This window comes from Mugil cephalus, chromosome 4 (genome assembly GCF_022458985.1).
Source record: "Mugil cephalus isolate CIBA_MC_2020 chromosome 4, CIBA_Mcephalus_1.1, whole genome shotgun sequence".
In the NCBI taxonomy this organism is placed as follows: Eukaryota; Metazoa; Chordata; class Actinopteri; order Mugiliformes; family Mugilidae; genus Mugil; species Mugil cephalus.
In genome coordinates, this window is record NC_061773.1 from 21908729 (window position 1) to 21932529 (window position 23801).

At 43.5% G+C, this 23801-nt stretch overlaps 2 protein-coding genes and 1 non-coding gene across 3 annotated transcripts; 2 read left to right on the top strand and 1 right to left on the bottom strand.

Moving 5' to 3' along the window:
- Positions 1–174: 174 nt before the first annotated feature.
- On the top strand, positions 175–7220 carry LOC125006546 (major intrinsically disordered Notch2-binding receptor 1-like). The gene is made up of 4 exons (XM_047582681.1): positions 175–919; positions 1827–3825; positions 4241–4459; positions 4744–7220. The coding sequence occupies exons 2-4, from the start codon at positions 1837–1839 to the stop codon at positions 4930–4932; spliced, it is 2397 nt and encodes a 798-aa protein (XP_047438637.1). The 5' UTR covers positions 175–919; positions 1827–1836; the 3' UTR covers positions 4933–7220.
- Positions 7221–7843: 623 nt separating this feature from the next.
- On the bottom strand, positions 7844–7916 carry trnar-ccu. The gene has a single exon. It is a non-coding gene; the product is annotated as a tRNA-Arg (tRNA).
- A 216-nt stretch (positions 7917–8132) lies between these two features.
- On the top strand, positions 8133–15662 carry LOC125006547 (rac GTPase-activating protein 1-like). The gene is made up of 17 exons (XM_047582682.1): positions 8133–8333; positions 8592–8691; positions 9027–9229; positions 9373–9524; positions 9749–9818; positions 9951–10004; positions 10178–10252; positions 10384–10501; positions 10579–10727; positions 10849–11013; positions 11101–11196; positions 11380–11578; positions 11700–11805; positions 11957–12089; positions 12177–12285; positions 12803–12911; positions 14305–15662. The coding sequence occupies exons 2-17, from the start codon at positions 8607–8609 to the stop codon at positions 14378–14380; spliced, it is 1899 nt and encodes a 632-aa protein (XP_047438638.1). The 5' UTR covers positions 8133–8333; positions 8592–8606; the 3' UTR covers positions 14381–15662.
- Positions 15663–23801: the final 8139 nt, after the last annotated feature.

A 23801-nucleotide genomic window follows, 5' to 3' on the forward strand; every position in this document is an offset into this window, starting at 1 on the left:
TACAACGCTGAAAAAAATACAAATATCCTAATTTCTTAAATATGTCGACTCGTGTTCTTGCTTTTCACCTTGCCATTAGACCAGCCATTCAACAGGGCCTGGCAGTAATGCATCATTGCTAGTACTACACCCACACTGCTTTTCATAACACTGTATTGATCCCTGAGTACATGGTATGATGGATGCTTTTCCCCGTGAGTTGTCAGATGAATTAGAGATGTCCACCCTGATTGTAGCAGAGTGCTGCTACTCAGTGGTGAAAGCCTGGCCCATCCATTGCCCTAATGGGGGTTTAAGTACAGCACTTTATGGATGATAATGCAGAGTAATGGTAAAAAGTCTGGGCGGGTTGAAGTCTGGCAGGCTTTCCCATGTTTGTGTGTGCAGCAATCTAGCAGGAAATTTAGCCTAGCCCTGATGGTTTACTGTCAGTTGAGAGTCTTAGCAATGTCAATTAGCAAATGTCAGTTTCAAACCACCCTTTATTTGAATGCTCAGCTTGCACACATAACCAATTACTGCTGTGGCACCCTGAGAAAATAATGCTCCCGGTCTCGACACACTCACACACGTTGGAGTGTCCTGCCAAGAGAGTCTCTCTCCCGCAGTGTATCAATTAGAAATGCGGGTGTACTGTTGACTTTGCAAGTGTCGCTGATCTGTGGTGAGGGGAAAACCGTTTGGATGTATTTTGAGGTCCCGTAGGGGACTGCAGGGACTTGTGGGAAGATGACCTGATTTCTAATTTTCTCCTCTCCTGCCTTGACTGTGAGCTACTCACTGCTACAAACGGAGAAGATCAAGAAATGAGTGTGATTGCATGAGACGAGCCGGACCTATTTGGAATATGGCCTCGCTGTAAATCTGGATTTTGTTGATGGATAAACGTGTGGCTGGAATTCGCTCTAAGTAGATTCAGGTAAGTGGAAATACTTGCATTAATCTGCACATTTTTTTCGAGTACAAACCAAACTGCATTTTGGGCTTATTATAAGGTGATTAATAATGTCCTGTCTTTGGCACAAAACTCAAAAGCATACAGATTAGTGCTCATTCTATAATAAGGAAATGGCCTGCCCTTTTCTTATCTTTGCATAGTTTCTGCTTGGGACAAATATGCCACATGAACGTCAGTATATCTGTCTTGCTTGCTCAGTTAAATGGAGAGTTTGCCCTGAAGCTGTTAATAGAAATGATTGAATTTTAAAACGTCCACTGAGGTACGGCTGTGCGCAGTGTGACAGCGTCATCACATCAGATGACCGGTTATTTTAAGATCCCAGAATAAGGTCGCTTAACAGGATCCCTCCAAACTGTTTCATAAATGGAAAAAGCCCGCTTTTCACACTTTTAAACCAAGTTCACAAAGAAAAAGAATAAAATATGAAACATGGCTGACATTGTAACTGAGACAAACTTAATTTAAGGCACTCAAACATAAAAATGATGATTTCAATGTACTGTTACCTTTTAGTTTTAGATACTAATAAAAACCACGGTGCATTTGTTGTAACACAATCAGCAATTTTTTTTTTATATAAATATAAAGTGGTTATTATTATAGACTTGTTCTGAAGCACTGAAAGAAAACTTCATTTTCATCAGTTAACGCTGGAGGTTTCCAATCCAACTTATTTGGCTTTTTTCCTTTGCTCTACAGAATAAATAAACAATTTGACCAGAGAGAAGACTTAAATATCACCTGTTTATTTTATACCTTCTCTTAACATATTTTTTTGTCAGAAGTATTTCCTTATTATTGATTTGATCTGTACAAATATATTTGACTTGCTTTTCCTTGCTAACTACCCTGTTCTCTCTGTTAGGTGAGCCACCATGGCTAACCTGCAGCAGGAATACCCTGGGGTCCTCCTGGGGATCCTGGAGGAGCTGGCCAACATGCGACAGTGGCTAACATTCCAGGACCTTTGCCGTATGGTCAGCACCCGCTTTGACTTAGAGCACCTCATCGAGCTCAGGAGTTTGCTGTTTGCTGCTGCCAGCAGGGATCCCTGTTTCCCCGCCACTCTATTCAGAGACCGTGTTTCCACCAGAGGCCAGGGTCTATCACCCATAGGCGTCGCTGCAGACATAGTAACCATCTTCAATCTCATTCAGATGACGGGTGGGGTCTCTGAAGACAGCCAGCCAATGAGGGCCCAGACTGTGCTCCCTGTTGACCAGTCTCCAGGCCCCAATCTGCCTGGAATCTACCAGCTGCACATTCCTGGTCGAGAAAGAGCACGGGCCCATTCTGACTCCAGTGGAAGGCCCATCGACCAGCATTTGCTGTTTCCAAGACCAAGTTACTCAGCCCGCAAGCGAGCAAGTCTTCCCCCGGATCCAATTTCATTTGTGCCCTCCCCTCCGATCAGGGCAAGGGCTGTGTCTTTTGACTTGCCTCACACCACACTTTTGTACCCTAGCAGCCACATCTCCAATGAGGACATGAAGAATATCTACCTGCCTTTAGAGACAGACAGCGAGTCAAGTGGAGATTCTGCTCAAATTGAGGTATTTGAACCTGAACCGGGAGCATCAGTTGACCAGAAGAGAAACATCTTTAAGAAGGACTTCCATAACCAACCGCCTCTAATACCCCAGGTGACAGTTAGCAGTGAGTCTCCCAGTCCCAGGCAGAAAGGCTTTGACAATCACAGCTTTGACATGATCCCAAATCCTTACCCGTCGCCCACAACAGGTCACCATTTGCCAGAGCAGCGGACTAAGCATGAAAGCCTAGATGACCTACAGGACTCAACGTATTTTGGACCCGGGTCCGTTCAAGATTCATCGCCCCGACACCTTCAACCTCCCAGGGCACCAAGGGCCATCTGGAGTAATAAGAGTCACAGTCTGGAGGACCGGATAGGCCTGGGCAGCATTGGAATGGGGATGGAATCACAAGGGGGACAACTTCCAAGACGATCTACCCCTGCAATCAGTAATTTGTCCTCGGGTGGTGAGAGTGGAGATAGTGGGTTGCCAAGTGGAGGCGATGGACTCAAGGCACAGGCAACACAGACAGACCCACCCGACCCACGACGACTCCGTAGCCTGGTTCATGCTGATCGTCTCTCCTTCATGACTTCTTTAGATGACCCTGAGTTTGGTGAGGATGACATCAGTGCCATCTTTCGTTTCTTAGATGACATAAGTATGTGCGGTTCCACCGGAGTCCTGCACCCCAACGATGGCACCGTTAACCAGGACACCCCTGAGGCCAGACGTGGCCGCCTCGGTCAACTCCAAAGGCTCTTCCACTCTCTGGAAAGCAGTGACGATGGACTGAAGGCCAGCGTCTGCAAGCTGCTGCTCCGTATGAGCCAGATAGAAAGACAACTGGAGTCACTGAATGATGTGAAGGCTGAGATTTCTCAGGTGCTCTCGGCTTTGCAACGACTCGATGAAAAGATCCAGCAGCCCATTAGCGGTGCTGGACAAGGCACAGGTGGGAGATGGCTTGAGCCTCTCAGTGGTGTATCTTCTTTTATGAGCCACCCCATAACTCCTTCTGAATCATCCGAGCCTCAACCTCTGTCTGCATCTGGGCATCTGTTTCCAGGTACCAGCACAAGTAGTCTGGACTGGAGCAGATGGAACACTCCCGGTGATCAAACTGAAAGCAGTAAGGCTCAAGCGGATTCCAAGGGTGCCAAAGAAGGGAAGAAGGATGCAACATCTCGCCGTGCCTCCAAAACCCAGCCTGAGGAGAAAAGCGTCTCTGATTCCAAACCACTGAATGTTTCTAACTCGGCAAGAGACTGGACAGTGGCATTTTCAAAAAGTAAAGATGGCAAAGCCTCACAAGGAAGAAGTGGACAGGTAAAGTGAATCCATGTACTAATTTAATCTATTAGTCTAAATATGCATCCATCCTTAAACGGCTTCGATTTTAAATAATTTGAAAGCAATAGTACAACATCTACATGATGTGTATATCAATACAGTGCAGCCACAAAATGCAGCCAGCTATTAGCTCTGTATTCTGCTGGTGAGACCAATGTTTTTACGTGGTCAGCTAACAAGTTAATTAGGCCACTTTGCGGAGCATTGGTTCAAACCTTTACAGTGAATAATGTTTGCAAGGAAATGTAGATCATCCATTCAAATTTGTGTGCGTGGTGAGATTTAATTACTAACTAATATCGTCAGCGTTGCATGAACTTCGCATATTTTTGTGTATATTGTTGTAATTAAAATATGTTGGTCCATAAAATATGGTCCATTTTTATTCCAGGCAGATCAATCAGGCAGCACCACTAACTTACTCTCCCAAAAGTCCACCAACCTAGTGGACCAAGTGTTTAACTCATCCCTGTTTCGCCACAAAGACACCAGTCTGACAGGGGGTCTAACCTCTGGGAAGGTGATGGATCCCAGACTGGCTGATGGGAGGGAAAGGCGACTATGGACTGTAGATGGCAGAGAGACATCAATCTCCCCTTTCGACATGCGGGTGAGAATTGTTGACTTTTAAGGGTTTGCAATAGTTACAGATCCCTGTAAGTCTGTGATTTTTCTTCATATAAAAACTATGCAATAAACTAGGCTTTTTAATTCTAAACTACCAGGAATTTTACTTCTGGGGATAACTGACAGAAATAAATGTATAATGTAGATTCAATTAAAGTTGGGGCATTATAGTGCAATGTTTGTCTAGATTAGATTTTTACGTCTGTTCAGTCTATGTGCACTTAAATCTGCTTTAACACCGAATGGCTTTGTGTTCCTTCGACTCAGGATTCTCAGAACCCCAATAACATGGAGTATTGGATGGACGACATCTACACTCCAGGGTGTGATGTTCTGCTCAGGCATAAAGTGGCTGACCAACGACGGGCCAAGGTGTGCAAGTTGCTTGCACTTGTTGCCACTGTAGTGGCTATCATTCTTATCATTGTCATCCCGATTTGCACCGTGAGAAGATAAAGGCCACATAGTCATTTTTATTTATATTATTAATTTCTTTTCACCAGCTATTTGCTGTACCAAGAAACTTGCACATCATTCTCACAGAGATGAGTAGATGAGAGGCTGAGACACGAGGATTTAAGAATTAGTGAGTTAACTCTCAGTGCCGCACATTTCTCTGCATGCAGCAGCATTATTCATTACTTAAAAAAAAAAAAAAAATACAGGAGGACAACAAAACTTCAAGTAATTTCTCATGCCAAGTTATATTTTTCTCCAATTTTCTGTGGTTTCTTGCTTGATTTACGTTCTTAATAACTAACTATGAAATTTTAAGTAACTCTAAAATAACAGCTGAAACTTTTAATACTGAGCCGACGCAAAAGTGTCTCATTCTCATTTTGTCTACCCTCCTGCAAAACAACACTGTTACAAATGCATTGTGAATCAGCTTCAGCACTGAGCACTGCCTGACTTGCTCTTCCTTTGAGGACAATACAGGGCTTAATCCACTTTTCTGAGAAATAATAGTTTCATCAAAACATGAGCATTTTACATCTCCAGTCTATGATATCTAACAGTACTGGATGGTGCGTACAGGAACAGGAACATTTTAAATTTTCTGTTAGTTTAACTGTTCTTCTACTTCCTTTAAGTAACAAGATTAGATAGATCAAATGAGCTTAAATCAATAAAAATAATATTTTTGTAGAGTTAACTCCCATCTTTCCCACATGAGTTGTTTAATCCACTTGTGAATGTGTTTGGCTTGTGGGGTTGAGTGTTTACCTGGTGTCTCGTTTCAAGAAAGATTGTTGCTGCTGGTGATGCTTTGGCCCTGAAGCCGTGAAGGAAACATAGAGCCTTTTTCCAGTAAACGCTCTCTAAGTGCGAGATTCCTTACTTTTAATTCAATTGATGGGATGGTCGGAGTGCACCTATGCACATTATCTTTTCACATTACTCATCTGGCCAAAGCATTTCCACGTACCTGCAGGCTCACTTAGTAGCAACAGATAGGCCTGCCGTCTTTTCACTTGTCAGGGGTACGACATTCCATTTTGTAAAAACATCCTGTTAGCTCGGGATGTTTACTTTTGGGGATAGGCTAAAAAAAAAAAATAAAAAATCCCAAACCATTACCCTCATTCAATCAGTCATTGCTGTCAAAGTGGTGTTGACTGAATTCAGTCATGTACAAAGTTTCATATGGTGTGGTCAAAGGATGACACTCAATGTAATCCAACACCATTAGTATCCAAAGCCTAAACATCTGACACCATCCTAGGCTCCATAATAGTAGTATCTGAAGGGCTATTTGAATAGTATCTTCTCTGTAGAGGGTTAAATCTCATACGACGTAACTGGAATATCCATTGTTTTCCTCTGTCTTGCCTCACTTTTCCCATTGGAATCTCCACTGCCACTATCAGTAAAGGCCAAAAAAATAAAATAAAATAAACAATAGTTAAGCACTTTACTCCATTAATGGCGTATGTACACCTAAGTGCACAGAAGCAAAGCATACAAGTGGGGGAGACTTATCAGACGGCTTGTTTGTTTTGCCATACTTCAAAACTTCACTTTGCTTTGTGTACACAAATATGCACAGGATGTATAGAGGGTGTGTTCTGCTTCAGTGTATACTCCTAATGTACTGTATATCTGCCAAGTGTTCCCCGTGGGGCTGTTTGTGGATCCATTACCCCTACAGTGGTGCCACTGAGGAGGTTTAACTCTGCAGTCAGCACAATCCGCAGGTGCTTCCTCTGAAACTTCAGTGCATTAGCACGTCCTGATACTTCTTTCACTCTGGAGACGCATGCAGAAAATGTGACTTTAAATGTGGACGTTGTGGCTGTAGAGTCCATGCACCTTTTAGACAACTCAAGTCTGTGAACTCATAATTCAGGTAAACACTCTGTCTTAAATACTGATTGTAAATTAAATGAAATATGTGCATACTGTATATTACAGTGCAGTTCTCTGGTGTGCAACGCTTCATATGATTGCGGGGGTGTGTGTTGACATATTGCCTGTCTTAATAAACTCTGAAAAAGGGGTTACGTGTCTTTTAAATGCAATTACTTCCCCCTTTTTTCGTGGTCAATGCGAGTGTACTTGCAGATAGAAGAATTAGTCCACTGTGTTAAAAAGGTCAGACAGTGATTGGTGTAAAAAAAACAGTCAGTTAAATAATCTATGACTGGAGGAAATGTATGTATAGAGATGAATAATTGATAAAGACAGTGAAGGCGTATTGACTGACAGATCCTATTATCTCAAATCAAATATAATAGACTTGTCGCTTTCAGACGACACGCACGTATGCACAGACACAAAGAGTTCAGGGACAACTGTAATGATAAATCAGACTGCCAATACGTTAAAAAAAAAAGAAAAACCCAACCAGCTTTCATTGTGCAGCTGGGTTAGTATGTGTTATCTTTCCTAAATGTTGCACAGTAGAGCTGCTGCTGCACCCAGATATGCCAGCTGTGGCTGATTAATGATGCCACTGCATGGATCCCGTGTGCCACGATGAAGACAACAGGACACAATTACTCACTGTTCCGAAGGATTTTATGATTTTGCATGTAATTTAACACCACTGCTGTATATTGCATACACTGGTGTACACGTACACTAGTGTGCACAGAGTTGGACTGATCACTTTCAACTGATAATGTGAACCAGATATTTGTTTTTCAAATAGTGTCCTTTCATTCTGCTCTTAGGCAAGAAAATATATTAGATAAGCCGCCAAACAGAAAGAGACAAGAGACAATAAAGGGATAATAACATAAGTTGTACATTAATGTGAACTTCATCAGTAGATAAGAAAAAGCTGACATAGCAGAGGATGGTTTCGATCCATCGACCTCTGGGTTATGGGCCCAGCACGCTTCCGCTGCGCCACTCTGCTGCACACCCCAGATGGGACTCGAACCCACAATCCCTGGCTTAGGAGGCCAGTGCCTTATCCATTAGGCCACTGGGGCTGTACACAAGCTAGCCGCCATATTATCGGTACACCAGGGCCAATAGCAACATTTTTCCCCCCAATAATATCTTTCATGGCACATGATAGCTGTTTATTACGCTGTAACTCATTTGCCTTCATTTATGCCGAAGTAGTCAATGATGCTGAGGCGTACCTCGTGGGCTCAAACAGGGCAAACCAGGTGCAGTTCCAGCTGTAGTTGTGCGGGGGCGATAGAGCGCTCACACTTCCGCCACCAACTGACGACGAAGAAGAAAACCGGCGCTGATTTTGAACTTTGAAGAAGAAGAATGTGCAAACTTTATCGGACAGGTGTGGCTCTGCTGCTGGAATAAACGACCTGGCCTCGACTTTTAACATCGTAAGGCGTTATTATTAATGCTCGTCGCACTACCACGGGACCTACTGTGCACAGGTAAATGTTTTTAAACAAAAGTAAAGACAGGTTTCAAACTTTAACTAACGTTAAAGTCGCAAGGACGATGTCTTCGTCGTGGACGCAGTAACACCACGTTTTAATTTAAAAATGAATGACTAAGACGCTTTCGATATTGGGTTGTAAAGTTAGCGCATTCTCTTAAACATACATATAATTACACGTTGCGTTGTTTTTCTTATGTCACTAGCCCATTTCTTCCTACTAATCTAATCTGTATGTATCGACGTAACCTAGCTGCAGGAAGACAGTATGGAGTCGTCTGCGGTGAACCTGTACAACCAGTTTCAGAGTCTCACGGGCCAGGTGGACGGTCTGAATGAGAGCATTGAACCACGTAAGTTATTTCCACACTTCATTTCGGTATTTGCCACCACCTCACAAGCGTGTCTGTATACATACTTGTGTGTGGAGCTTGTTTGCTGTGGTGCAGTTCTTGAGGTCGTAGTGGTGGAAGTGAGTTGTATACAACGAACTAAATTAGCCACAAATCCACAGGCAATGTTAAGTATAGAGCGCCTGCTTTAGTAGTGTAAAAGCCTTTTACGCTGGCAGAAACTGATGGAGCACCCAGTGACACATGATTGAAACAAATATGTGTTCACAAAAAAAGCAGTGTTTATGTTGTAAAACAGTGCTCACGATCTCCTCTTCTTTCTGTTTGTTATCCAGAATTCCTCCAGATGGCCCTGAACTTTGAGGAGTGCCGTAAGAAGTGGCTGAAGGTGGGCGAGGAGCTGGTTTCCTGCAAAGAGATTCTGGCTAAAGCAGAGACCGAGAAGGGATCCCTGGAGGTCAAACTGAAACACGCTCGCAACCAGGTGGACGTGGAGATCCGCCGGCGGCAGAAGGCCGAGGCGGTCCACGAGAAACTAGTCAGTGCCACGCTAAATCTGTAGAGTTGTTGTACTACTACAAACGACAAGTTAATCTTCAGATATTGATTCATTCTCATTCTTTTTTTTTTTTCCACACACGTCTGCCGCCATCAACCTGCCGCTTTGTTGCTTATAACAAGGAGCGACAGCTACAGCTGATCCGAGAGCTGCTGATTTCAGAGACCGGTGGTGGCAGCATCCTAAGTGAGGAGCAGCGCTCAGCGCTGGCCTTCCTCAGTGCCCACTCCCAGGCAGCACAGGCTGCTAAAACCAACCTCAACTCCAGCAGAAGGTCAGAAACCTCACAGAGTTTTTAAACATCGGTCCTCATTTTGTTTTTCCCTGAAAATGACTGGAATCATGGCTAAACTTTGAACCTAAACTGCACAGACTGAGTGTAAACGTTTGGCACACATAGTAAAGAGGATGATACTATAGAAAAAAAGATTAAAAATAATCTACTAAAACATGGACACAGACAGTACTTTGTCTGACTGACTCTGATCTTTCTTACAGATTAACTATTATTGATGAATCCACTTCTTTGCTGTCAGACATCAGCTTTGACCAGACGGACGACTCTCTGGTAAATTGACCAATTTTCTTAAAAATTACAGTTTTTATCTTAGGAGAACTGCTGATCAAATAGTGTTCTTTAAGGGACACCAACAATATACGGAACTGTTAACCGTGTCCTGTCTTTCCGTTTATTCTGTAGGACTGGGATTCCTCTGTCATGAAGAATGTGAGACTGCGCAAACGCCAGAAACGAGTGAGTCACGTCTTTACAAATGTTTTGAATAGATATCTCTTTGGTCACATTTACGATGAAATCACTGCTATGTTTTATTTCAGGGAAAAGTTAATGGCAGTTAATCATTTAGATACACCTGATTAAGATTTGCCTTTATATTTACTGTTTGATAACACAATTTTAATTTACAGCGGTCCTCCAGAAAACTGGACGTTCCACCACAGTTAATGAAGAGACCCCGCTCCACTGGACGTCCATCAGATAGGGTAACACTGACCTCTACAGCTGCCTGGGCTTCATAACATTTTAAATCACCGTGCAACTGTAAAATAGGTGTAAGTAATAGTGTCCATGGGAAATGAAAATCACATGAAATGTCTCCATCCGTCTGATTTAGGTTAACGAATCTATCGTGGCCAAAACAACCATCACTGTGCCTGTGAACGGTGGCGCCGTGGAGGCCATCTCCACCATTGAAACGGTGCCCTACTGGACGCGCGGCAGAAAGAAGAGCGGTGAGGAATGGTTTCTCTGTTGTTTTTCTTTCCCTTTACAACAAGATGAATCTAATCAAAAGTGATTTTGTGCGTAGTTGCTGCGGCGTGGGCTGATACAACCACTACTGATCAATCTGAGACTGTCAGCGAGGCTCCCAGCACGCCACTCTCAGGTTTTCCAGCCCAACCCAAAACCCCCAAAGCCAACGGCGGAGGGAAGAAGCACCACTTCATCCCCAAAACAGTATGACTGCACTCCAATTTACTAAATGGATGAAATGTTTAAAACCTGAGGCTGCTTCTTCATCTTCCTAAGAACTACCACATGTTCATCTTGATCAAATTGTATTCTCTCTGTCATTAAGGTGATTAGGTCTGAGTTCTGTGTGCCATGTGGAAGAAGAACAAAGTTCGGGAAGCTGTATCTTCGCTGCCAAGACTGCAGGGTCGTGACTCACCCAGAGTGTCGTGACCACTGTCCCCTGCCATGTGATCCTGTAGCTAATGGCACCCCCATCAAGAACACGGAGGTGCAGACATTCATTCAGTATCATTACTTTACAGAATCGCCCACGTTTCTTAGCATTTTCATATAAATTGATGCCGTTTATGCGTAGGCCGCCCTGGCTGACTTTGCTCCGAGCACCTCCCCAATGATCCCGGCTTTGGTCGTCTACTGCATTAAGGAGATTGAACACAGAGGCCTGCAAGAGGTGAGACGGGCTTTATTAAAGCTCCTATTTATGTAAAATTTCACGTTATCGCCCCGATCCTTCGCCTCGAGTGATGACGGTTGATCTGCTCTCTCTAATTACTTATCTCATTTAGTAGTAATACAGTATCACAGGCAGCCGGACAAGCGAGAGCTGAGTCCTTTTGTCTTTTCCTTGCTCCAGGTCGGCCTCTACAGAGTCTCGGGCCACGAGCGCGTGGTTAAAGAACTGAAGGAGAAGCTCATTAGAGGAAAGACTCTGCCTCCACTTAACAAAGTAGAAGACATCAATGTCATTACAGGTGTCCTTAAAGACTTCCTCAGAAACCTCCCGGAGCCACTGCTCACTTTCCGCTTCAACAAAGCCTTCATGGAAGCAGCTGGTGAGTTTTTGAGACCTCGGTCTTATACTGTCCATAACAAGAATTTACATTGAAAATTGATAAGGTCACCTCTTTGTGACAGAATAACCTGATTTATTGTCTGGTTTTCATTTGTCTTTAGAAATCCAGGATGAGGACAACAGTCATGCCATGTTATATCAGACCATCAGTGAGCTGCCTCAACCCAACAGAGACACTCTCGCCTGCCTGATGATACATCTGCAGAAGTAAGCATTCATTTTGTACTTTCTTAGATTATTGTTTTACTCCCTTCTGCAATAATCTGAAATAAGGAACAAACTGTGTAACATTTAGCATAGCATCTCTGCAGCACAGGACAGCTCAGCGTGATTATTTCCCTCTACTGTCTTTTCTCAGGGTGGCTCAAAGTGCGGCCACCAAGATGGATGAAAGAAACCTGGCCAGGGTGTTTGGCCCCACTCTCGTGGGTCATGCTGTGGCCAACCCGGACCCCATGGTCATCCTGCATGACACCAACAGACAACCAAGGGTAAAGTGAATGAGAATGGAAAAATCTCTGACTATACTTTACATTCTGAACTTTTGTTCTTTAGCGCATCATGTTCTATATTCCCAGGTTATAGAGCGTATGCTCAGTATTCCAGGAAGCTACTGGAGCAAGTTTGCCTATCCAGATAATGAAGGCATGGACAATGCTCACCGCACAGACACTCCCCGCCATAAAGGTAAATTATTATTACTATTATTGGAACAATGCACATTAATCAACCTCAATGCGTTGGCCATCAGTGTAAATGCGCTGGATTTAGCACAAATGCTAAATTTCAGCCGTTGTCCCAAGGCAGCTACACAACACAGAGAAGGCTTCAAAACAACAGTCATACACTAGACAATTACAGAACCAGATACAGATAGACAATGTCAAAACAAATCAAAAAAGACACAGACAGACAGTATTGAAACGGAAAATATTATGACAAAACATTTGACCCACTATTATAAAAAACATTAATGGACCGAGAACCTCGAAAGTCAGCATCAGATTAAGGAAACTGTTTAGGCCACGTAAATACATGTAAGTAAATCCCTGAAAGGTACATTCACATTATAAACAGAAACCTCTAAAATGAATGTATCAGTATGGGAGCATCACAGGATAAGAAGTAGAAAACCAACTCTTAAATAACTAAAATGGCTTCGATTGAAGACTTTTTTTTTTTTCACCTTTAACTTCTCCTGCAGTGAGCATGCTGGGACCAGTGACCACTCCAGAGCACCAGATGATGGCCAAAACACCTTCCTCCAGCTCGCTGTCTCAACGCATGATGCAGACCCTGTCCAGCGCCACCCTGTAAGCTGACGCACACTCTCCTTCATTCTGTTGCTGCTACGCTGTTAAAAGCAAGGCTGTTCTATTTACACATTGAGTTGTTCTGTCAAATTAACTCTCATCTATCTGGTGTTGTCAAAGCAAATCAAGAGCAGAGTTTTCTATTTCAAAGCGTAGTCATTTAAATACAAAATCAGGTGTGCTTCAGCCTTTTGTTGCAACATAATTCAGAAAGATGAGTTTTCAGGAAAACAGAACCCATTTGATTTGGCTGGTACTCACTAGTGAAAACAGCTTTTAATACAAGCTATGATACAATGACAGGACAAACTGAAAATTACATATTACTCTCATATTCCAAATGTTTAAAATCAGCACAAATGCCTTAAAGGTCTGATTAAACTGTGCTTCGTGGAGGTCCTCAAAAAAAAAAGGTGCAAAATATCCATATACTACTTAAAAAGCCTTATTTGTGTGATGGAAAGGCTGGGAAGTGTGATGGAGAAAGATGTGATGTTGTAGGGAGCATAGTAAGATTAATGATGGCTGAATTCTATGTTGGTGTTACAGCAAACTGCCATTGGGCATGTTGGGTCACTGGCAGGACTCACTGGGACACGGGAATGAGTCATTGGTATTGTTGTCAAAATGAGAAGCGGTCTAAATAATCATGGGTGAAAACACCAGTGTGGGAGTACCATGGACTGTATAAAGACGGATGGCAGAACAGCTCCTCAAAAGTGAAGCCAATGCAGTTAGAGCCCTCCCTGGTGGCTGGTTGCAGTATAAGCTCCACCTCCTTCCTCCATGTTAGTGAAAGGGACTTGGTCCAAACTAAAACTCTAAAATACACATCATATAATTTCTTTTCAAGGATGGTTTCTGTCATTTTAGGTAGTTAATATACTGTTCACGACCATGATGCAATAGCGAGCGCCAGTTGCCATGCCAACTGCTCTGTAAAGCATTGCCGTTGTAAGAGTTGTAAAAACAATTTTTAAAAATAAGTGCAGTGTATAATCCAGCATTTCCTTGTAACTGGTGGAGGTAGAGCAGAGTGTAGTATTAATTTTAACTCACTCGTATCCCCAGGAAAATAGCATCAGTTTGGCCAATGCAGGGAAGTGGTGAGACGTTCTCCATATTTATACAGTCCATGGGGAGTACTGATTTGTGTATGGCCCTTAACAGGTTGAGCTATGTAATGTAAGACTTTACACTAAAAGCTGTAAAGATTAATTATATTATAAAGGGGAAAAAAATATATCATGCTAACACAGAATGTTTTATACCTTTCTCTCTAACTGCTGATCATAAGAGTTATTCTGCAGGCTTGTGTTTGCAAAAATTACAAAGCCTAAAATTGTGTGTCTGTGTGTCCCTCCTCCGCCCCCCTCCCTCCCTCCCTCTTAAGATTTGGGAGCAAGAGCAAAGCCACGTCCGCCTCCAACTGCCAAGGCAACTTCTTCGAATCTCCAAAACTGAAGTGATGGGAAGAAAAAAAAAACGCTCGCTCATGTTCGTCGTTCTTCTGGGTAATTAACTGCAGTAACAATCTATATATAAGTATAATCAAGTTGGAAATTACTGTGCAATTTAACCATGTAACCAGTTTCTAACAGTTATTTTTATTCAAGTGTTTTTATAACTTACCAGACAGATTTTTTGTTTTTCTTTGAAAAGATGAGCGAACGTATGGTTTCTTTGACTACTGCTTAACCTGTTTCATTGATCAAAACTGTGGTATGTGTGACTACAAGAGGTTTCAAGGTTTTAAAAGACCAAGCAAACCATTCTACATTAACTCGATGATCAATACTGTGTGTGTGATGCTCAAGAGCTGAGTATTCTTTAGCGCTCGTCTTTGAACCCGTGGTTGTAACCACGGTGACAAGGTTGCAGCAGCACATGTGGAATTAACAAAGAGTGGAGAAGCTGTTTTATTGGCTAGTTGCTCCTTGGTTGCTTTGTGATTCTCAGCAAACATCTGTTTTTATGGCATTTTGTTTTATATTTATGTTGATGTGCTGTGATATATACCAAGCATGTATTTTTTTTATTTTCTAAAAAAAAAAACTTTTGATCACTTTAACAATCTATGAAGACACTGATTGGGAATGACGTTGCATTTTGCACTCCTTTAAAAAAAAAAAAAAAAAGAGGAAGAAGTATTTCTGACACTAGAGGCTGCTGTTGTACCACTGTTGATATGCAAGCCTCTGCCAATAAAAATAAACTACTGTATGCTATGTACCTGTCAGAATTACTAATACAATCATAATGATAAGATCATTAAAAATGTTACTCTGCTAAACGAGGACAGTTCAGTCAAGAGATCTGAGACTGAAATCATTCATTTATGGATGTGGAAGCTGATTTGCCTGCTCGCTAACTTAAGTGTTTCTAACCACTGAAGCTTTTTTTGTATGTTACGCTCACAATATGCAAAGAAGTAAGTCTAGTCACCTCTGACAGATCGTACCGTGACTATGGGGCTGATCGGAGTTTTACTTACTTAGGGTGAAAACTGATTCAAGGTATTTAATCGTGACGAAATTAAACTTGAGTTTGTGAAAAGACTCTAACACGGCATTGTTTTATACATAGCGATATATTCTTGTACATTTATTCTTTTATATGCGTCTAATGAAATACCGATTGTCTAACTTCTACCAAAGATCTATTGGACTGAATGTTCATTCCTTTGTCTTAACTCAAATAAGGACATGACAGCCCGTGCCTGAGCTGAGAATAAAACATTTAAGGATGGGTTCTTTTGTCTCTGTGTGTGCTCATTCACGAGGTGGATGTGTGGGGTGAGGAACCCCCGCTGTAATGAGGGCATGTGCAGCTGTGTGGGTTCCTACCCGCCATTCAGCCCACACAAAACCCTCTTACATCTGGACATGGATTAGCGTTACCCTATTAACGGAGTGTGTTATTAATGCTATAAAACCTGCATTCATGTTTAACAAAACTCATTTTTTCCCCCCCCCCGCTGTAAATTGAATCTCGGCTATTCAAGATCTTCAATGAAAGAGCGCGGTGGCAGTTTCGACCAAAGATGACGTGGTGCTGAATGATAATGCAATTTGGCTCATTGTTCCAACAGTCATTAGAGCTATTTCCATAATCTATTGGGCTGAGCGGGAAGGCGATGAGGTCCAACATTATTATGAATTAAAGCAGGGCTCATTTATACATCTTATAGTTATTCCATTAACAGTTACGGTGGAGAGTGCTAAGCCACGCTGAACCCACTGACACACATTTTATATGGCCTCATTTAATGCGTAGCTTCTGCAACACATCAGGCCCTGGGAGAGCTAAACCCAGCTGTTTGGTGGGGGGGGGGATAATATGGTGTGCCGAGTTCATTCAAATTGGTTCGTTCTCACTTCCTTTTTCTCTCTCCCGGTCTCGAACGCTCGCGAACGACTGCAGAGAAGACCCTCGGAAAATGTTTGAATTTCAAATCAACATTAATAGTTCATTAGCCTGAAATAAGGTCTCCAGTGCGCCGGTCTGCCCTCTCGTCGGGGGGATTGTGTGTTTATTTATGCCGCGCGGTGCTTGCGTGCGCTCTGCGGCTGCAGACATCAAACAGCTGGCTGCGTGCAGTGCGTCTCTGCAGCTCCGCGCTCCAGCATGCCCCAGTGTGCGGTGATAGAGCTCCGTTCTGCTGCGGGACCGTCGAGGGCCAAATGAGTAACTCGTCCAATTAAGAGCTCTTAAATAAATTACAATGTATGCTGGTAAACACATAACAGCAGCAGCAGCAGTACTATTTAATTCCTCTGTTTGTACGGTGAGCTGCAGGCGGAGACGGTAAACAGCAGTATCACCTATGGAACGTAATCAATACATTTCTCAGTTCATAAGGTTTAGTTATTGCCGTCATCGGCTCATCGGACATGTGGTCCATACGCGTTAAGTCATGTCGCAGCTCCACCTCCTTGAGTTTGCAGCAAATAATGGAAGCACATCAGTAGCTCAATAGCTGCCAGTCAAATCCATCCATCCCAATCAATTTGTTTGTTAAAGCCGAAAGTTCAGTTAACCACCAGACGATTGATCTCCGCACGTCACGCGTCCGACTACACGCGTAGGCCGCGTTCGCTGCATAAAATCACATTTCATTCGTATGCTGATGATGTGTTTTGGTGAAGTGCCGCTCGATACCGCGGAAGATTTACACCTTGTTTTACGATAACGTTACAGTGAGCTCGGGGAGCGAACCGCACGAACTCATGAAGAGGGCCGACGCAGTGGTTCCTTAGCAGGCCAAGCATGTGCCCTCAGAAGAGGTCCTCCAGATTTGTTTCTGACACCGTTCACAATGAATTATGTGACAGATTGTGTGATCAATATGCTTTCCATTTGGTGAATTAGACACAGAACAGCTGAAATCTCAAACTAAGCTGCATCTTTGAACCCCCCCCACCCCCTCCGCCCCTCGAAAACGCAGAGCAGACGTCCAATCTACACCCACCTAAAGCCAGCGCGTCGTCTTCTTAACTGCAAGTAATTGTATGGCTTGTTGGCTTTCAATGCTCTCTTTTTCAGCTTCATCCCTCGTTCCCTCCGTTTTTACCCCCCCCACACTCCCCGCCCCTCCTTTGAATCGAACCGCCGTCTTAGCTCGCTACCATGCGTGGTCGATACCTTGTTACCACAGAGAAATCAATTATCTCGGCCAAGCAGCAGGGGAAAGAGGCAATAATGAAAGAACGCTCCTCCCTACCCAGACGATGGCCGCGGTCATTAAATGTGAATTTATCATTGGCCGAGGAGATTTATGAAGCGAGGCGCGAGCCCCCGGAGTTCAGGCTCCCTTTGCAGCATAAGCTCTGGATACAAGTGTAAACTAAAAAAAAAAAAGGTAACAGGTTGTCAGACGCCCTGACGCCACGTGTCCCGAAGCTCAACCCGGATTACTTGATTATTTTCAGGCGACGAGAATGTCCTTCCTACGCGTCGTTCCAGACGCCTGGAAGAAGTGCAGGACAACACTTGTTTAGCATGAGATGGGTGTGGGATACGCTTGTGTGGGAGCGGCATGAAATGCCATCACAGTTATGGACACGGCGGGCTCTTTTCAATTCGATGTCTGAGCGCCACTCACTCAGGGGACGGCGGAGATGGCAGTGATGGCTGACTCGTAGGTGGGCATCGCCGAGCATGCCTGTCTGTTTGGGTCTGTAATGAGGCGTTTTGACGACTCGTCTGACAGCTACTGCAGGAATTTGGCGGGAAAAAAAAAAGAAAGAAGAAGAAGAAGTCCACACCACTAACATCACCACGGCGGGTGGGTGGGGTGGGGGGGAGAGAAAAAGTGCAAATGAGAGAGAAGGACGGAGAGAGGGTGAGAACGGAGAATGGCAAAGAGAGGGAAAAATGTGTAATTTCGAGCTTGCTCTTAAGGCAGCAATAAATTCCATTTTAATGGGGCACCACAAGCAGTAGCAGGCACTCAGCAGTCTGTTGTGTTTGATGCCAAATTGTGCAGAATAAACAGATTTGCTGTGCAGCTGGTCCAAACACACACTTTCTCTCCCTCTCCTTCTCTGACTTGCTCCTCTCCCATCTTTTCCACCACACACTGTCTCTCTCACACATTTCCCCCCACCGCACTCACAAATATCTCCTCATCCTCATTCCCCCCCCGCTACCTTCTCCACCCCACCGCCACCCCGCCAACCAACCCCCCCGCTCCCCCGACGGACATAGCAGATGAGAATTAGACAAATCATCACAAAAAGATGGCAAGTGCTTTGATTTATTTTCTTCCACTTAACTGAGTACTCATCTCCAGCTGTCACGCACACATTCAAGGGAGGATATTTGTTTTTAAGAAGGAGGTAAAAAAAAAAAAGAAAAAAAAAGAAAAAAGTGAGCTGGGCGCCGCTAATGAGAAACAACATGCCGCATCTGGCTCATTTCTTTCTCAGTAGATGAATCTTCGGTCATCCTGCACAAATTCACGCGATTCACGGACGAATGCGCTCGATATCTGAAGCCTCTCTGCTCCACATCAACTGTGGGTGATTTGCCATCAATGGCCGCGGTCATCAAGGAGTGACATTACTGCGGGGTGGGGGGGTGCTGCATGTCTAAGCCACATCCACATGTTGAATGAGTGCCGGGTCCAAAAGTTTCCCAGCAGAACAGTGAATTGTCACAAGACGGCCAATGTTGTTTTACTTCTCCGGCCAGGGGTCATAATGTTGTGGCTGTTCGGGGCGCATACAGTTTGAGCTAACGCACTGTGACATCGCCCACATTATTTCCAGGGAGCTCTGTCTTATGGGTTGGCTGCTTGTGGGTGGAACTGGCTGTTGACCAGGTACCTGACTGGCGCCTGACTCCACCTAATTTAAAAATGGTCATGATGCATGAGTGGAGCACTCAAAGCAGACGTGCCTCCGTAAATTATTTCAACAGATGAGTCAAATAAAAATTCACTCCCATGCAGTTGTTGTGAAAAGAGGCAAAAACAGGTAACAGGCTATAAACATATGTATTTCAGCTGTGAAGAGGGGCAATTTAAGGTGGAGATCTATGGGAACTTACTTGAATTTGGAGCCACCCTCAAGTGGCCATTTGAGGAACTGCAGCCCTGTAGGTTCTGCTTGGTTTAATCCAGTCATTCCAGAGAGGTATGCGGCAGAAACCTAGTTCGTATGTCGAGTCCAATTGTCCTTAATTTGATCTGATAATCCACATCTTTCACGGTCTCGCTGTATTTACTGATACATTTCACCATATTTTAACATTCAGGGAGTGTGGCCCCGGGCGGCGGTGACGTTTATGCCAACCAACCACGTCAAAACTTAGTGGTAAGCGTCGTGTTTGTAAGCACTAGTGGCCACATCCAAACACAGACGTGCACACTCGTGACTGCCGCCGCTGTCATTGTTTCCATGATTTATGAATTGTTTTTAGAAATCCAGCTCTGACGTGTACGCACACTCACACACACACACACACACAGATATATACCTGTACACACGCAGCTGGATGTTTGTATGTGCCCCCCTGCATGAGTGCCTCTGAATTCATGTAATTGAATGTGAACGTGTGTGCACGGGTGCATGACATAGAAAAGAGAGAGAGAGAGAGAAAGGGGCTGTGTGAATGAATGTGTTTGCTGGTGAATGTGTGGGGGAATGTGTGTGTGAGCCTCTGATTTTGGGATTGGTTTTCTGTGCATGGATGGACGCAGCTATAAATACTATACCACATACTCATATCTTTAAAATACACATACCCCATATGTCATCTCAGCGTTCTTTTTATAGCATCTTTTCATGAGCTTAGGTATAAGGTTAATATATAGGTTTAGGTCAATGTAGTGAGAATTAGAGGTATCATTATTAACTATTATTAACTAACTATGAACGTCTCTTGTTAAAGATTGGGTCTGGACCCGTGGTGGCACCCTTTAATAAGCCTCCTCTAAACACGTAGCATCAGATCTAAAATGCTTTCTTTTCACTATGTGGAAATTTACAAATTTAGTTTTTGTACCAGGGACAAGCAGACCACATTTCCTGTTGTTTCACCTGCCGACCACTAGAATGCACTGTTGCTTCCCGTTACCCACCTCTGTGGCACGAAGCAGCCCTTCCCCAGCCGAACACACCCATTAATCTCACCCATCTCCACATCTCTATCTCGTGCGACTCCCCTGTAGTCGTGAGGATATGGGAGTGGTACAGTATTGACAGTATTTGCATCATTTGCACCGGCGAAGCTTTAATTTGTACTGCTAAAGGACTCGGCTCAGGTGACAGATATTAACATCCTCCTCCCCTTTCCACCTCTAGGGAAATATTAAGTTGGGTGGATCAGAGTTCATACATAAATGTAAGATGAACAGGCAGCAGAGTGTGCAGGATCCAGATCACATGTGTAATTCAAATGTTCATGGTTTCATCTCAACCCCAAGGTTGGCAGCCGTTTGCACATCCTGCGTGTGCATAATTCTCAAGGCTGTTGCATTAGACAGAATGAATGCATGTGAATGCTATCCTGCTCACCTCGTTGAGCTATCTGATAATGACACATGAACAAAAGCACAGTGCGTAAATACAAGTTGCTCAGACTGAATCTACAGCTGAAAGATGACATGATTCTACCTAGACGTGAAAAGTCTTCGGTCCGACCACCGGATTCTCCAACCAACAGCACTGGGCTGGTCGTTCATCGCTGGATGACCGACCGGCACAGCCAATTAGTGCCACATCGTTTCTGCTGGTATATTTGACGGTATGATAAGAATATGCTCTAACGGATTTTCCCATTTTAATAAGGCTGTGTCAGGGTCAGAGCAAATTCTGAAATCTGATGCCGACAGAGGCGTTTTGTATGTCATGTGTGGTGAGTGTATACATGTGCAGCAAGCAGCATCATCATTTAGTCATCACCTTACAGGAACAGAACACACTGTAAAAAAAAAAAAACAACTATAATTAGTATTTCTAATTTGCCTTTTAGCCGACTGATGTCTTCCTTTTTTTCAAGCACGCACGGCAGACCCATAACAACGACGACTCAGAGAAGCCTCTTTCTTCTTTACGGCTGCATCGCATTAACTTTATTCTAATAGCTCGTACCCAGTGGATATCCTCTGCCCACCATTCTCCAATTACATAATACTTAACTGTTATTAAATCACACCCACTCCGCATAAGGAAAAAGAATAATCTAATTTGGAAGCTCGCCTTTTTCCCTGTTTCACAAGGTCAGATGAAATAACAATAATAGAATGTGATTTACATTGAATGGGCTGTTGATTACTTTATCCGGCATCCTGCCGTAGCCTGTTATTTGTTAATGATGCATCTGCATCTGCTGGGATAATCCAGTAACCTGCTTAAATGCCCATGTTATCTCTATATGTATGATGTTATTTTTAGATGTGGTACGCTTCAAAGGTACACTCTATTCTACTGTGATATTAATATTGGTATTTGCTGTAAACGTCTGGGAAGTAATAAAGAATGAAGGCGTTGTGATTCTCTATTCTCTGGGTGGCACACAAACTTACGCAATTTATTAACTTCCTCTCAGGTTGTGACTAAGACTTATCTTCTGCTTTGTTGGTCAGAAGTCTCTGAAGCCCGGTCACAGCGGGGATTTAGCGCCAGTTGCTAAAACACGGTGAACCCCCTCGAATGGAGACAGAACACGCAGCGTCTGAAGTGCCAGATGTGCGCGCTGTTTTGTGCGCAGTGAGACCGATTTATATTTGGACCAAAAGATTTCCAGAGCCCGCTTCTGCTGGTGTAGTATGACGCTATAAAGGCGCTACTGTTCCAGTGGGTTGGCGCGTCGCGCCCGGGTCTTTTTATAGGCCGCCTGAGGTAACAGTCTACGGCAGGAAACGTTTCAAATGTCCCAACATCTTACATCCGCGATGACTCTCCGACACCCTGCTAATCTGCGCACTTGAGCATCTAACGAGAGGATGGCGTTACACGGCTGTAGAGTGGTATCGGCTGTGGTTATATATGAGCACGGTGCTGAATCGATACCTGACCGATATTGGCGCGTGCGGAGTTTGCTTACGTGTAATTTAATGCACACGCACGGCAAACGTTGTTTGCATGCAAAAACCTACAACATACAAGGAAAGCAAAAACTGCAGGTCCAAACCGTTTAAGTTTACTGACAAATTTAATTGTAAAGCCCGACAAAATAAAGACTGCACAAAGAGGCCATACCCGGTTGTGACTTGGGGTAATGTATGAGCACATATTTAATTTCCATGTTCTGTCCCTACTCTACATTACTACTTTTCCCCCCTTATTATCTATATTCCTCCTCTCTAAACTGTGGATATTGGTGAAATATAGTATGTAATGTGACATAAATACACAGCTGCATTATTTAGTGCTCTATTTTTGTGTGTGGGTACAGAAAAGGATGTAGGAGACGAACGATCTCCAGTTATGCTTCTCAGGGACATCAAGATCACAGGACTTCTGTGAGCCATCTCGCGGCCCAGCCTTCACATCGAAATCGCGGCCATTCAGACACACACTTCCTCTGGTGGTTTTCAATTAGCAACCTAGGTTGTTTTTTTGTTTTTTTTTTTACAAATGATGGAGTCAGCTCAGTGTTTTGGTCTGGTTTTGTCCAGGCCGTCATGAGTGACCCAGCCGCCGAAGCACATGAGGGCTTCATCATGTGATACCAGGTGATACCTTTACAGCGGCTTCGTCAATCTGACTGCTGCTCGCTTGTCGGAGAAAACCCTGCGGCCAGACAAAATACAGAGGGCGAGATGAAGCCAAACTTTCATTTCCCTTCTTTTAAAACCCACGTGTCAACATAAGGATAACGTAATTATGTTGATTCGCGTGGAAACTCTTGACTTGCTGCAGTGTTTACCTTCACGTTGAAAATCAGAGTTTGCTTGCTGCACGCTTTTAAAAATTAAATGGCAGCACAGATGCTCTACGTGAGCGTCTCAATACAAAACCTCTCGGGGATTTTCTGATTTTAAACGGACAAGACAAGTTGCAACAGTACGTGGGTCTTGGTTGGTGGCCAGTTGCGGCGAGTCACATGGTCCGTGCTTTGAACGAGGAAACCACTCAGCGAATTGGGAAGTTGTTCATGCACAAATATAGACCAAGAAAGAGATCTACGCTTCATAATATTTCACGAGCCATAATATTTTATGATGAACAAGATATGATAAGATAAAAGTTAAGCTTAAGAAGACGGTTTCTTCATTGAAAGATTTCATGTTAAAATATGTGAGAGAGAAAATGTTATTAATGTCATTCATGGTGATGTTATTTAGTGGCAGGTTAGTCAAAGGATTATATAACTACACAGAAAGAAAAAAATAATCGAAAAATGACAGATTTTACTGACAAAAATATTGTTTCTTGCAGC